Raw genomic sequence first — 15,367 nt, 5'->3', positions numbered from 1 at the left:
GCTCCCTTGCAGCAGCATTTTCTCCTTTGCCACAGAAAGGAACGGCACCCGTTGACTTCTGGCGCGGATCTGTGCAGTGCGCACATGCGCACGGGAGAGATGTATGTGCCAATAGCAAATTTACTTTATAAATCAAAGAGCACAATGTCAAAGGGGAGCCACTAGAGATGGGCAAATTCTGCAACACTACTGATACTGGAATCATCAGCATCTGACAGAGGCAGTAAGTTTGATCCTCATCTGAACTTTGTCCTTGAGAACAGCATGTGATCCCTTAATCAGAGTGCGCAGTAACAGATTTCCTGCAGTAGCAGGAAAAGTCTCGGCTGATGACCTTTGAGGACCCTTTTATGCCTAAGGACCCAATTCAGACTGGTGGCAAAGTTGCTGACTTCTTGGGGCGGGGGAGGTTGCTCCTGGACTGACAATATTATTGGATGCACCTCATTATGATCTTCCATAAAGCTTTTGCCCACTGTGGCAATGGGTGATTTGCTAGTGGTTCTATCAGTACCAACAAAACCAAATCCAAGCAATGGCAAGAAACCTAAGATTCTGATGCAAACGGCTGCTTACCATCTGTTGAGCATCCCGTGGTCCCGTCGCTGGAACAGTAACGCATTTCGATCCTCTGCCTTCCCACATCTAACAAACTGGCATCAGGCAGCTGTGCCTTGCAAGTGTATCGGAATCGTTGTTCATAGTGCCCGCCGTTGTCGGAGATGTTGACCGGAGCCCATGGGGTCCAAGGAGTTGTCTTTTTCAACTCTGGGCAGGGGCTGGTGTTGCAGCCTTGATACTCCTGAAGGAAAGGGGTGGGCCACTTCTCTTTAGTGTCTAGCATGGCCCACAAACACCTTGAAACTTTGCACCCACTCTCTGGGCCAAGGGGGTTTGGAACCCTAGTTTTGGAAACTATAATAGCATTGTTTAAACATGGAAATGAAGGTTATTTGGGTGCTCCTATACTCACAAGGCCTGCATTAATAAAGCACAACCTTACTATAATAGCCATTATGAGACAAACCCAAGAACTAGACCAGGCATCCCCAAACTTCAGCCCTCCAGATGTTTTGGACTACAGTTCCCATCATCCCTGACCACTGGTCCTGTTAGCTAGGGATCATGGGAGTTGTAGGCCAAAACATCTGGAGGGCCGCAGTTTGGGGATGCCTGAACTAGACTGTAGGATTCCGAGGCAGCAGCTGCTACTTTTGCCAATTTTTAGTTGGTTTATTTCTTTATTGGGTTTTGTTGTTGTTGTTGCTCCCAGAATAGCTTTTAGAATATTTTATTTGGCACCTGTTTGTCCCGAGGGTCAATGGAGTGCACTCCGTGTGTGTGTGTGTGTGTGTGTGTGTGTGTGTGCCAAATCGCTGGAGAATCACAGCACCTGCTGTGGCTGCAGAAACTGGTAACTCATAACTGTTGTCTCCTGTGTTGGTTTTGCTGCATTAGCAGCACTGAAGTGACCTCCCTGGGGTGCAAGCCTGGGCAGTGTATATGAAAGGCCTGGGCTGCCCAGACAACAAGACCCTTCTCTTGGCCTCGCTGATGTGGTCCAAAGAAAACCAGAGCAATATGTTTGGTTCCAGCTTGGCTGCAGGAATTGCCGGAAGGAGGCATACAATAGGTCTTAGGAACTCCACTCCAGATTTGTGTTGGATTTACTCCTAAGTACTTTCTTCTCCCGAAGATTTTCCCTTAAAGCAGTGGGTAAGTGTTTAGAATGCCTCTTACATAACAGAATGGCAGAGAAGCTCTGAAAGGTTGGCTGACTCTTTTCTAGACCCCCCACCCCCCAAAAAAAGAGTTGTTTTATTGGGAGATGATGGGTGCCACATCTTTTGTAAACTCAGCCTGCCCCAATCTGGTGCCCTCCAAATGTTGTGGACTACAGTTCCATCAGCTCAGGGTTCTGCTGGGTGGGGCTGATGGGATTTGCAGTCCAAAACATCTGCAGGGCACCAAGTTGGCAAAGGCTGGCAAACCACTTTGTTTGAACCAGCAGCCACTGAACCACTCACATTTTACTACAAAGTCTTCTCATTTTTAGGCCCTCGGGTAAATGCTGCTCAACACATAATCTCTGGCTTTTCTACCTAAATATACAGTTAGCACGAACAAGCTATAATGCAGCTTCAAATGAGAGTCATAATTACCGCAGCTAAAAAGAGAAGCATTCCCCCCCCCCCACACACACACTGCACTGCCATTGACTTTTCATGGGTAAATGCCAAATCATACCCTTCAATATAAAAAGCCACTGCAGGTCAACGCAGGTCTTCGCTTGTGCTGTCTTACGACATTGCGCTCTCTCTCTCTCTCTCTCTGACCTTTCTTTTTTAACCATTCAGAATTAAAGGTTCTCCAAGGAAGATCAACGTAACCCTTTCTACTCAGAAGACTGAAAGGGCACCATTCCAGAAGCCTGAATCTCCCATTCCCAGATGCCACTGAGAATAAGCTAGGGGACTGGGAGCAGGAGAGAGAGAGAGAGTGCACACTGGCTTGAGACCCAGGTGGATCCCAGTTTTATTTATTTAATTTATGGGCCACACTTCAGTAAAACTATAGGGGAAACACTCAAGTGAAACAACAATGAAAACAAGGACACAGAGTAGATCAACACAGCAGTGAAACTCAACAGAGCAGATAAAAACGAACATTAAATCCAGCTTGCATCACATGCTAGAATGCCTGGACAAATGAAAACATCTTTCCCTGGTGCTTGAATGATTTCACGGTTGACACCAGTTGAGCCTCCTTAAGGAGGGCATTCCGGAAGCATGGGGCCATGACCAAAAAGTCCTTCTCCTTGGTAATCACCCAGTTCATTTCAGATAAGGAGCAGAGCCTCAGGTGCAAAACAGAGCAGGTGCCTAGGTCCCAGGCCACTCCAGACTGGCCACTCCAAACAGGCCACTCCAGACAGGTCCCAGGCCACTCCAGACAGCCCACTCCAGACAAACTTTGGCGCTCCAGATGTTTTGACCTACAACTCCCATGATCCCTAGCTAACAGGACCAGTGGTCAGGGATGATGGGAATTGTAGTCCAAAACATCTGGAGGGCCGAAGTTTGGGGATGCCTGTGTTAGAGGGAAGTGTCAGTGCTTTGTGTTGTGGACATGCAGCTACCAGCAGTGTTTAAGAGCAGGTATTGAATCATCAGTCCCAGTTAATAATCCAGGCTGCATTCCTTGCCCTCACTCCCCTCCAGTTACAGGTAGGTAGCCGTGTTGGTCGGACGCAGTCAAAATAAAAATAAAAAATCCTTCCGGTAGCACCTTAGAGACCAACTAAGTTTGGTCTCTGGAAGGATTTTTTATTTTTATTTTCACTCCCCTCCAGTGGGACTTTGCAGGGTGGTGGAATCACTGGAGCAACCCCAGCCCAGCTGTTAATGGTGGCTGCTAGGGAGGGTGGTGCTGTGGAGAATGATCAGGCCAAATCGATGCCAGGTCCTGGCTGATACAGTGATCAGCTCTAGGTTGGTCCCAGTGTCTCACCCAACAGCCAGGAGATCAGCTTAAGAGCCAGGGGATCCTGGGCCAGCTCAGCCCCAACTCTCCTCCCCACCCTGGATAACCCCAGCATGTGTCCCTCCTACACAGTGGAGCAGAAAGACATCTCTGCTCAATACACATACCGTCCAAGACAAGGGACATTTGGGTTCTGCCAGTTGCTGCATTTTGTACAACTGAAGTTTCTAAGAAGTCTTCAAAGGCAGCCCAACAAGCAATGAATTGCAGTAGTTTAGCCCAAGAGGTTTCCACACCTAGTCAACACAGGCCAGCTCTGACTGTCAGTATATATCTACTCATCTATCTATCTATCTATCTATCTATCTATCTATCTATCTATCTATCTATCTATCTCTATAAGTAGGTAGGTAAGTAGGTAGGTATTAGGTTTCACCATTACCAGTTTGTGTCAGTATCTCTGCCACAGCTTAGTATGCTACAAAATCACCTCATGAATATATATTAAGGTCATAAAAATATACAATATGCATATACACATTTAGAGCAATTAATGTGTGACTCACCACGCTGCAGCCGGGACAGTCAGGGCCATTCTCACAGGTTCTGTGGCGGGCCTGGATCCCACCTCCACACTGGGATGTACAATGTTCCCAGGCACCCCAGCCACTCCAGAACATGTGTGGAGAGCACAGCAGGTGCTCATTGCAATACCTGTGAGAAGGGAAGCAAAAGAGAAAAGAAACCGTACACCTGGTCACAGCTGTTTGCATTATTTAAGAACAGGGTTTAGTGCTTTCAAGAAGGTACACATACATTTCTGAAGAACAATGTGAAGCTGAATTGTGGTCTTGCCATAATATTTTGTGGTAATTTATAGGACTGATCAATGTACATGGCAGTTTACAAAACCACATAACAAAAAAGAGGTCTCTGCCTCAAAAAGGTTACATTCAGAATTTTGAAAAAAGGGCAAGATGGAGGATGGGGAGATGCATTGTAACAACAAGGGATGCATGTATGAGTAAAAGAAACTACATACAGACATGGCGGGACTGTCGTCTTTTGAGAAAACACTGTATAGTTATTTTACATATTTTATGTGCCATAACAAGGAACTTATTACCACATATACCAGTGGCATTCCTGTCAGGATATATTCCAGAGATCGTGACCCATCTTGATTTAGTTCAATTTTTGCTGGTGGCAGCTAAGATCTGACTTGCTAGATTTTTGAAACATGCAAATAGACCAACAATTTTAAAAAGGTTGTCTGAGTTCTAGGCTATTGTGGCTGTGGAAAAGAGGGAGTCTGTTCCACTGTCAAACAGCTCTTACTGTCAGAAAACTCTTCCTGATGTTTAGTCAGAATCTCCTGTCTTGTAACTTTAATCCATTGGTTCAAGTCCTACCCTCCAAAGCAGAGGAAAACAAACTTGCTCCATTATCTATGTGACAGACCTTGAGATATTTGAAGATAGCTATCATATCTCCTCTGTGTCTCCTCTTTACAGGCTAAACATACACAATTCCCTCCACCATTCCTCATAAGGCTTTATTTCCAGAAACTTTATCATTTGAATTGCACACGTTCCAGCTTGTCAAAATTGATTATGAAGACTTTTTCAGTTGTGGGTTTTTGCAGCTGCCAAAGTTTTTGCTGCTGTTTTATTCTGCTCCCCCCCCAATGGATTGTTGTTTGTTGTATGGCTTTTATTGTAAAGCATTGTTCTTTTCTCCAGGTGCTATGTTATGCTTTATTTCTTTAGTTTTGTAAGTTGCTTAGATACTTTTTCTGTAGCAATCAACTTATAAAAATTAGTAACATGATACCCAACTGAAAATTGCCCCATATCAAGCACTACATGTTCAAGGATAGTGTCCCTACTGGCAGTTATGGAACTTCTCTCTCTCTCTCTCTCTCTCTCTCTCTCTCTCTCACACACACACACACACACACACACACACCAGACAACTGAAACCCAGGACTCTGTATTGCAGCCAGGGAGTTTGTAAAAACTGCTTTGCTTTTAATAAAACAAAACGAGACATGAAGCCAAGTTCCCATTTTCCTCCCAGTCAGAATGAGCCACAGCACACAAGTTAAATTGCTGCACCAAGCAGACAAGCCCCAGAAGCCTCCAGGTCTCATTGTGGGGGTGAATCTGCTGGAACGCAGGATTTTGAGCAGTCTGATTAATCCTCTTTCTGGAAGCATTTCAAGCTAGCAGGAAGTGCTTTTCCCCTACTGCTCTTCCCCTGCCTGTTAATTTCTTCTTTTCTCAGGACCCAGAGGGCTTATGTTTTGCAGCAATTCTGCAAAACAAGCAATGCAAGGGTTTTAGATCTGTGAAACTGGAGACTTCTGCACTGACCCTGCGTCTGGAAGTGATGAGGGCAGAATTGAGAGGCTGACATGGAAAAATTGCCAGGGCAGTGGCATGACCCTTGATGCATCGACTGAGGCCAAAGATAGCAATTGCTATTTGAAGGTGTGGAAGGGGGCGGGGAGCAACAGCCGATTACAAACACACACACACAAGCTGGTCCCTTCCCCCCAGCGACTCCAAACTCAAACTTGTTTCCTGGAAAAGAATTCATTGTGCTCACACAGACTTCATATTTCCCTCCATAGAATGGGAACAGATGCTCATCCTTATGGTGACTGAGCACCTCACAAATGCAACACCAGCACACTTACAGGGTTGGGGGCAGGAATGCGTAGCTTAGGAATAGTTATGATGAGGGAAAAGGAATGAAGGACAGCAATTATCTCCACGTTGCTTAGGGACTCACGTGTCCCAGGGCTGGGAGAAGGCTGGCAGCGACCCGTCTGAAATCCTGCAGAGCTGCTGCTAGTCAGTGTATGTCATAATATGGAACTTGACAGGCCAATAGTCCTCTGTTCCTATGGACCAGAACAATCCTATGCTCACCTCCCTAGGATTACGCCCCACTGAACTCAAACAGACTTACTCCTCCACAGACATGAAGAGGATGGAGTGATCCCTAAAGCATTGGGGCTTATGTGTTTAATCAATTCAATTAAAAGAGGCACCGTTCGAGATGTGTGGGCACAGCCAATGTCCCACTCACAGTGCTTCATTTTCCCTCAAAAGGAGTGAGTGGCGCCATATGTGAGAAAGGAAAAGGGCTGCTCTCAGGGACACGATTGAAGAAGAGACTATGCCTGCTCCCTCGTCACACCATTTACTTGCTTCTTTCACAGCGGTCCTGACTAGTTGCATTCTGCTTTTCATTCCACAGAACTTAGAAGATACCATCAAAGATATGCTCTTCTCCACACAGCCTGACCCTTGGCTCCCCTTCTTGGTCATTATACTGGTGGGAAGTTTCAGGCTGCGCCCAGGGAAGCACTGGAGCCTCTGAGAACTTTCTCAGCAAGACTGGACAGCCTCCCCAAAGAGCAGCACTTCCTGCATTATTACAGATCTTCCTTTGCAAAGCACATCTGCAAGGAAGCCTTGGGTGTGTTCTGGGTTGCTTCCCCTGAAAACATAGAATCATAGAATCCTAGAGTTGGAAGAGACCACAAGGGCCGTCCAATTCAATCCCCCTGCCAAGCAGGAAACACCATCAAAGCATTCCTGACAGATGGCTGTCAAGCCTCCGCTTAAAGACCTCCAAAGAAGGAGACTTCTTGGTAGCAAATTCCACTGGCGAACAGCTCTTACTGTCAGGAAGTTCTTCCTAATGTTTAGGTGGAATCTTCTTTCTTGTAGTTTGAATCCATTGCTCCATGTCCGCTTCTCTGGAGCAGCAGAAAACAACATTTCTCCCTCCTCTACATGACATATCATGGCTATCATATCACCCCTTAATCTTTTCTTCTCCAGGCTAAACATACCCAGCTCCCTAAGCCGTTCCTCATAAGGCATCGTTTCCTGGCCTTTGACCATTTTGGTTGCCCTCTTCTGGACACGTTCCAGCTTGTCAGTATCCTTCTTGAACTGTGGTGCCCAGAACTGGACACAGTACTCCAGGTGAGGTCGGACCAGAGCAGAATACAGTGGTACTATTACTTCCCTAGATCTAGATGCTATACTCCTATTGATGCAGCCCAGAATTGCATTGGCTTTTTTAGCTGCTGCATCACACTGCTGTCTCATGTCAAGTTTGTGGTCTACCAAGACTCCTAGATCCTTTTCACATGTACTGCTCTCAAGCCAGGTGTCTCCCATCCTGTATTTGTGACTTTCAATTTTTTTTGCCCAAGTGTAGTACTTTACATTTCTCCTTGTTAAAATTCATCTTGTTTGCTTTGGCCCAGTTGTCTAATCTGTTAAGGTCATTCTGAAGTGTGATCCTGTCCTCTGGGGTATTAGCCACCCCTCCCAATTTGGTGTCATCTGCAAACTTGCTCAGGATGCCCTCAAGCCCATCATCCAAGTCATTGATAAAGATGTTGAATAAGACTGGGCCCAAGACAGAACCCCGTGGCACCCCACTAGTCCCTTCTCTCCAGGATGAAGAGGAGCCATTGATGAACACCCTTTGGGTTCGGTCAGCCAGTTACAAATCCACTGAATGGTAGCATTGTCTAGCCCCCATTTTACCAGCTTCTTTACAAGAATATCATGGGGCACCTTGTCAAAGGCCTTTCTGAAATCAAGATCGGCTACATCCACAGCGTTCCCTTCATCTACCAGGCTTGTAATTCTGTCAAAAAATGCTCCAGAAGATTTTGCAATGCACCAGATTTTTGTGTCAGATGTGCTGGGTCAAGCAGACAGGTCAAGTTGGAAAGATTATCCTGACAGCAGGAAATTTTAAAACCTCTGCTTTAAAGTGTGATGGAACCTGTGTGGTGGAAGAATGAGGCACCCCAGCTCTGCCAAGCTGGAAGAGGTGAGTTTTATATAGCAATTAAAATACTTTTAAAGAATAGTCTGCTTTAATGTAACATAGATTGTTAGACAGCTACAACCTTGAAAGCATTCTCTAGAGCTTTACAGAGCCTTAGAATACTCAGTGAAGAAATCAAAAACCAGCTGGCTAACAATCCAGTGCAGAGATCACACACTTTCCCCTGAACTGCAGGTTTCAAAGGCAGCCATGTGCCAGTCTAAAGGCGCTGCAGGGAGAGGCAGAACTATGTGGCAATGCTGATTTGGGGAGATCCCAACTAGGTGAAAACTGCAACTGAATTTTTATTCCCTCGGTAACAATAAGGATGCTACAAGCAGAAATAGCAGAAATTGGAGGAGCAAAGGCTGATTGACACAAAGGAGGAGAAGTGAAAGAGGTTGATAGAATCAAGGAGACACATAAAAGTTAAGTCAATGATGAGGAGAAAGCAGCTTACCTTTCTTCCCGGTTCTGTCCCACACACACACGGCCTCCATGCCGAGGGCTTGGGTTGGTGCAAGAGCGCTGGCGGACTTGGAAGCCTATCCCACAGGAGGTGCTGCAAGGGGACCAGTATGTCCAAGGAGTCCAGCCTCCATTTCTAGAAGAATAAGGGAGCAGAACTCTGAACCCTACATGGGAAATAGCTGTTTGGAAGGGATTGTGGGAATCTGAACTGAGGGGAAAGGACAGGCAAGGAAAGAGGTAAGCGCTCCCTTTCTCCCACTACTCCAGTGATTTTAAAATGACATCCTATACACGTCCATAGTTGACATTTTAAGGTTTATACCTAAAAGATCCTACATTTACACCTAAAAGATGTATGGAGTGGCCCAAATTGCAACATCAATACTCATTTGCAGAAAAGTTTCCCACGCCTCCGCTCCTCTTCCTTTGGCTCACCTGGAGCAATTGGCCACCTCTAGACTTGGCCCTTCACACGGCCGTCCTCCACATTTTGGAGCTGGGCTGTCACACAGGCGTCTTCTGCAGAGGCAAAAGCCTACACTGGAGCCATCCACGTGGGAGCAAGACTTCCACTCTGACCAGGTTCCAAAATGGCCATCTACAGTCAGATTCCTTACCTGGAAAGCAAAAGGCAGAAAGACAAGCTCTGGTTAAGGTAATAATCACAGCAGTCGTGGAGCTCAGCTCTTCCTGAATTATACTGCTTTCTTATGCTTGAATATTTCTCATTAAAAAACAAAACACACTTCTGCATTTCAAAAATTAGCATGCCCGGAAAAAAGGCTTTATTTCCCTGATGTGACAGCTTTCCATACACATGGAGTTTTTACATATGGGGGAAAATTAAACATGGGACTTCCTCATTTTCATTATGAAGTGATACAGTCCTATGATGACTGTACTATGCGATTCTGCTGGCAATGTGTGTCAATCGCTGTCATTTTACCATTTCCTCAAAATTCCAGACCAAAAGGTTTTCTCCATCTTTTCTACAAGAGGGGAAATTATCTCATTGCACACAGACATTTTTCATTATGCATGTTGGGTATTTTTGCCTTTTCAAGACCCAGCATGTGCAACTGGAGCTGCTGGATCATGGCCACAGTGTGCCCAAAAATTATTACCAGCTGTCTCACATACCAGCTGTCTCTTAGCAAAGGCAGCCAGGGTTCATCAAGCCATTCAACACCCCCAACAGCTGTGCTATATGCAGCAATCTGCAGATACTATGATTGTGTATCAAAAAGACTGGCTTCCTGCTGCCATCAACATTACCTTAGCTTCTTCGGGGAAATTGTTCAGTTCACAGTTTTGGAATTCAGTTCATACATATAGACCAGAAATAAACTGAAGTAGATACTCGGTACACAGGCTTAAAAATAAATAGGCTGAAGGTAGACAGCCATTTTAAGTGTTGTGGAAATGGTTTCAATACACAATCTCTACCTTAAAAACCAAATACCTTGGAAGGCAGTGAAACCCTTCAACCACCCAACAGAATGCCTGTCTCCCTTCATCAATAGTCCACTAGCTGTAATCATTGATGATATATGACTTTGTGAATGACATTGGTCACCAACACAACATACCTCAAGCTTTGAGAAAAGCAGCATATCCAACTAGCATTGACACAGATAAAAGGCTATCATGCAGTGCAAAGGTGTAAGAATGAAAGAAAATTAGTCTGGACTCGACAAACCTATCAGGCAGATCACCCAGAGCAAGTGTGACATTATCAAGTCCCATGAGCAAGTTAAACAAGGCTGGGAGCAACAGGCTCAAGAGTCCTCCAGCCTTCCTTCTGGCCCTCCTCCCATTTGCTGGCCTGGCATTCCTGCCTCTCCAATCCACAGCATCACTTGTCACTGGGCCCCTTGGGAGGCTTCTTGGCAGTCTTCCTCCTTATCAACCTCTCCTTTCACAGAGCCTCTTCTCCTCAGACTCGCCTACCTAACTTTGCTAGATTTTGACTGCTCAGCCCTCTGCTTCCTATCTGAACTCTTCTGCCTCAAGACTCCCTTCTTCCCACTCTGCTTCCAAACCTGAATTTCCCTGAGTGCCCTGTAGCACAGCCTTGGATTCCTTTCCACTTCCTGCCACTTGGGATGTCCCAGTCCCTGTGTGAGGCTTCCACAGCCAGCCTGATGCTCCGCTTCTCTGGCAACAACTGCAATTGCCAGCATCCTACAGCTGCAACAGACGGGGCTTCTCTTGTTATGCATGTGAGACTGTAGGTGGATAACTTAATGACTCAGACATACCAATCATGCTGCGTAACAGCTTGCCGAGGAAAGAAGAAAGCTCCAGCCTGTAGCTCAGATCAGAGAGACAAGAAAACGTGAACTGACATTATTTGTGCATAATCACTTCCTTGACCCAAATACTCTGACTCACTTCTGTGGGAATCACTGGGACTCTGGGAAAAGAAGAATCTGAATTGAACTTACTGGACACAATGAGATGCTTTGCTCCCACTGACTCATGCTCAGGCTTTCTTCCAGTGGCGTGCACTTCTTGAGCACCAGGTCCCAGCCGCAGTAAGGATCCTGGGATCCAACACATGCGCTGAAAACACAAACCCCAAACATCAGACTGCAGTATAATCATGTGGACCAGGAAGGGCTTCCAGTGGGTCCAAGGAGGCATGTGCTGTAGAGGGAACAGGGGACTTGTCAACCTGGGAAGGGAGCTCATCTAGGAGAAGGAAAACTGACCCTAAGTCTCATTCGTGAGAAAGGCTTAGGGAGTAAACCCTGAGGAAAAACCTGTATTAAGGAGAAGAAAAGGCTCAGGAGTGAACCCTGCACAAATCCGGAGGCAGCCCCTTCTGGCAACTCCTGCGGCCTTTTGCTCTGCTTCCGTTTGGGCACCAGCAAGGTCTTGTCATTTGGGCAGCCTAAGACCTTCATACATGCTGCCCAGCCTTGCACCCAGGAGGTCACTTCAGTGCTGCTAACACAGCAGAGGAGCACTTCATGGTCTCTCGAGACAGACAGATGCCAGCAACCTGTGCTGAGAAAGAGCTGCTGTTTTTAGCAAAAGACCTATCACACTTGACAAGTAGGGCAACGAGGAGGAGGGAGAATTCTAGCCCTTCCCCAACTCTTCTCCCCATTCATCAGAGAGGTCTCAGAGGTTGAATTTCCCTACAGATCATCTCCATTTTTGGGGAGCAATTAATAGTTTTCTGGAGATGTTCTACTTTGTCCCAAAAGGAAAAGCACTGTAGATTATATTACTGAGATTAGATAATTATTAAACCCTTTAATGGGAATATTAAACAACTAAAGCTTCAGCTGATTAATTGATAGGATGTTGTTTATGGTACGGGGAGGCTATTTTGGACCCCAACTGCCCTTGAGCACATGTGCAAACCAGAGAAACTGTGGCAGCCATGCACATACCACAACTACATGCACAATGCACATACCACACCACTTTCTCATCTGCTAGCAGTAAGCCTTGATTTTTTTTCCAAAACTGTTTATCTTCATAGATAGTGCATCTTGGGGACCCCCCCCCCCCAAATTCAATTAATAGATTAAGTAGAAGTTGAATGATCAACTAAAATTCTTTAGGATTGGCTGGTGGCCCCAACAGTAATGCGTTTTTACAAATCCCTGATATCTTTGAATCCTGCACTTCTCATAGTCAGCCAGCCAGATACCTGTGTGTTTTGTAAAACTGACATCTCTTCAGTGGGATCTTCACCACACTTCTCTGAAGGCCCACATACAGAGCACTCTGGCTGTGTAAGATCTGCAGACTCCGGATGGGCTCCCACTGCTTCTTTGGGAATATGTCAATCTCCTCCAGCAAGCAGCTGCTCGATGTTTGGTTAACTGGAGCAAGTACTTTCTTAATAGTGCCATGATCTGAAACGGCAGGAGAAGGGAGTTTTTGTTGTGTGAAAACCATGCAAGTAGAGGATGCATGCATTCATTGCAACTCAAAGGAGACCTATGGTGCATGAAACCAACCGATACTGAATTGGGCCATTGGCCCATCTTGCAAGGTGTTATGTAATCTGAGTGGAAACAGCTCTCCAGGATTTGGACTTTTAGGCAGATTTCATTCCCAGTTCTGTGGCATTTGAGGACAGCAGTAGAGGACAATATAAAGCCCCCCTCTTGGGATCCTTCTGAGCACCAAGCTCTTGCCCAACACAGCTTCCCACAACATGACTGTAGGGGCTGTTCCAGAAAGAAAGAGCAAGGCAAAATGGTGAAACCTGCAGCAGTGAAGGGGGTGGAAGAGAATTATGATTTATAAATGCAATGAAATGGGGATTAAGATTAAAATATTGAAGTTATGGAGAAATTTGGGAGGGGCTTATAGGCAGAAGGAGAGGAATAATATAATTGTGTGAAAGTGAGATAGATAAATAAGTGGTAAAGTAGAAGAGTTAATCTGTGATATTGTAGGTTAGTCGGGCAACCCTCTGCTCCTACCTGCCCCCTTATTCTGTACCCTCTGGTGGCAGGGGAGGGTGATGGGGTGGTCCGATTGTAATAAGGATTTCTGTTGTTATTGTTCTGCCCCATTCTGGATTCCCCTGGTGGCAGGGGGGTGTCTGGGAGGGGTTGGATTTTAAAGTAAAGGGTAATAAAATGAAAAGGATTAAAGAATTAGGAGGAAGGAAAATTGCTAAAGAGGAGAATAAATTGGAAATCAGAAAGGGGGGGGGAGTCCAAAAGACAATGATTAGGAAATTGAGGTTAAAATTATAAGTGTAGTGTTGTTATTGAGTTGAAATGTTTGTTGTGATATTGTATGTTTTTGTTGTCTTGTTTTTGTATGTGTGTGTTTTATAAAAACCAAATAAAAATTATTATTATTATTATTTTAAAAAACAAGATTGAAGAACACTGTTTCAGGTGATCTAGCAGTGAATTTTTGCATCCTCACATATGCAATAATTGCTGCGCTGTACAGGAGTGTAACTGCTCCAGAGCACTGATTGGCAACTAGTTTCAACCCAGGGCCCCTTAGAAGAAGGAATGGGCGATGGCTGACCAGGAGACTGCCCATTTCCCCAACTGGACAACCAGTAAATCTCACTCCTATGGCCCCTATTCAATCCATATTCTTCTCTTGCCTTAGGCTTCCAGTTGCTGATCCATGGGGTGGTGAACCTGCAGCACGGGTGCCACAAGTGATACTGGTATCATAGAATTGTAGAGTTCCAACTGTAGAGTTGGAAGGGACCCCGAGGGTCATCTAGTCCAACCCTCTGCAATACAGGAATATTTTGCCCGGGTTGTGGGGCTCGAACCCATGACCCTGAGATTAAGAGTCTCTTGCCCCACTGGCTGAGCTATCCCAGCTGGAAGGTGTGGCTAAATGCAGGAGGGAGGGCTGTGACAGAATCAGACCTGAACTTCCGCCTGCCTCTCCTGATGCGTGTCCTCTAGATCAACAGACTACAGGCAAAATACCTCAAGGCAATGAAATGATTCAATGTGCACTAAAGTATGCGTTAGAAAGCCATTCTCCCACCCCTTGGACCTGAAGCACACTTGACCAAAAATTCCTCTGGGCAGCCAGCCAGTTTCCCTTCAAACAAAAAAAGACCAGGAAGGCAATACCATGTGCAGAGAGATCCCTGGAGCATTCAACGGACTCCTGTTTGCTCCTCCTGTGGCATAAGGGCATCCAGCCATTATAGGGAATGGGGGGCCTGAGAGCATCTCCTGCCCAGCCCCCCCCCCCGTTGCCCAGTTAAGGCCTGCAATTGTTGGATAAAATACCATGGGAATGATCCAGTCCAGTGAACATGGACATAGACATAGATTAACTCCCATTCTTCTCTTGCCCAGCACTTGCTTTGTATTGTGCGTAGGCCTAAATACATAAGCTTAAGTCAAGGAAACATTCTCTTCATTTGAACATCCCATTCTGTTCATTTCTGTTTCTGTAATTATTACCATAGATCATATTCTGTCTGGGGCTTGGAGGGAAAACTGCACTTTTTATGATTTTTCGATCGCTCAGATATGCTAGCCTTAGACTATTACAAAGGAAAAGTTAATTTAAAATTAAATCAAAATCTAACACTGTGAAGATTAAATCTTCGTCAAAAAAACGCAACAGGTCTGGGCTAGAAGCAAAGTCATGAAGAAACACTGCAGTTCAGAGCCAGGGATTTTAGCAACAGCAACAAAAAGGTGCAAGGTCAGCACACGATATCTAAAAATGGAAGGCAGGATGGGTGGCATCCAGACACAGAGTCAGAAAGCCTCTTCTTGACTTTTCCTCTGTATTAAATGTCTGGTAAGCTTTTGTCAACAGACCAATGAAGGCAGATGCTGGAGGGGTTTCTAGCTCCAAAAAATGCACCTTTCTTCTTCTTCTTCTTCTTCTTCTTCTTCTTCTTCTTCTTCTTCTTCTTCTTCTTCTTCTTCTTCGTAATAATAATAATAATAATAATAATAATAATTTTTTTATTTGTATCCCCTCCTTCCCTGCTGGAGCTGGGCTCAGAGGGGCTAACATCATATTAATAACACAATATACATAAAAACAAGCAATCAATTAATTAAAATGC

At 45.3% G+C, this 15,367-nt stretch overlaps 1 protein-coding gene across 3 annotated transcripts in view; it reads right to left on the bottom strand.

Annotated features, from left to right (window-relative positions):
- The window catches only part of SEMA5A (semaphorin 5A), a 127,873-nt gene that overhangs the window by 11,196 nt on the left and 101,310 nt on the right, over positions 1 to 15,367 (bottom strand). For all 3 annotated transcript variants that reach the window (XM_035101278.2, XM_035101279.2, XM_060278165.1), the window contains exons 11-16: positions 12,488 to 12,695; positions 11,268 to 11,385; positions 9,256 to 9,437; positions 8,810 to 8,953; positions 4,050 to 4,197; positions 577 to 802 (exon numbers count right to left, since the gene is read on the bottom strand). In XM_035101278.2, the coding sequence (XP_034957169.2) occupies positions 577 to 802; positions 4,050 to 4,197; positions 8,810 to 8,953; positions 9,256 to 9,437; positions 11,268 to 11,385; positions 12,488 to 12,695 (1,026 nt within the window). The remainder of the gene's footprint in view (positions 1 to 576; positions 803 to 4,049; positions 4,198 to 8,809; positions 8,954 to 9,255; positions 9,438 to 11,267; positions 11,386 to 12,487; positions 12,696 to 15,367) is intronic.

Source organism: Zootoca vivipara, chromosome 8 (genome assembly GCF_963506605.1).
Source record: "Zootoca vivipara chromosome 8, rZooViv1.1, whole genome shotgun sequence".
Taxonomy (NCBI): Eukaryota; Metazoa; Chordata; class Lepidosauria; order Squamata; family Lacertidae; genus Zootoca; species Zootoca vivipara.
Note: the sequence above shows the minus strand (reverse complement) of the source record. Positions and strands in the feature narration are given on the sequence as shown.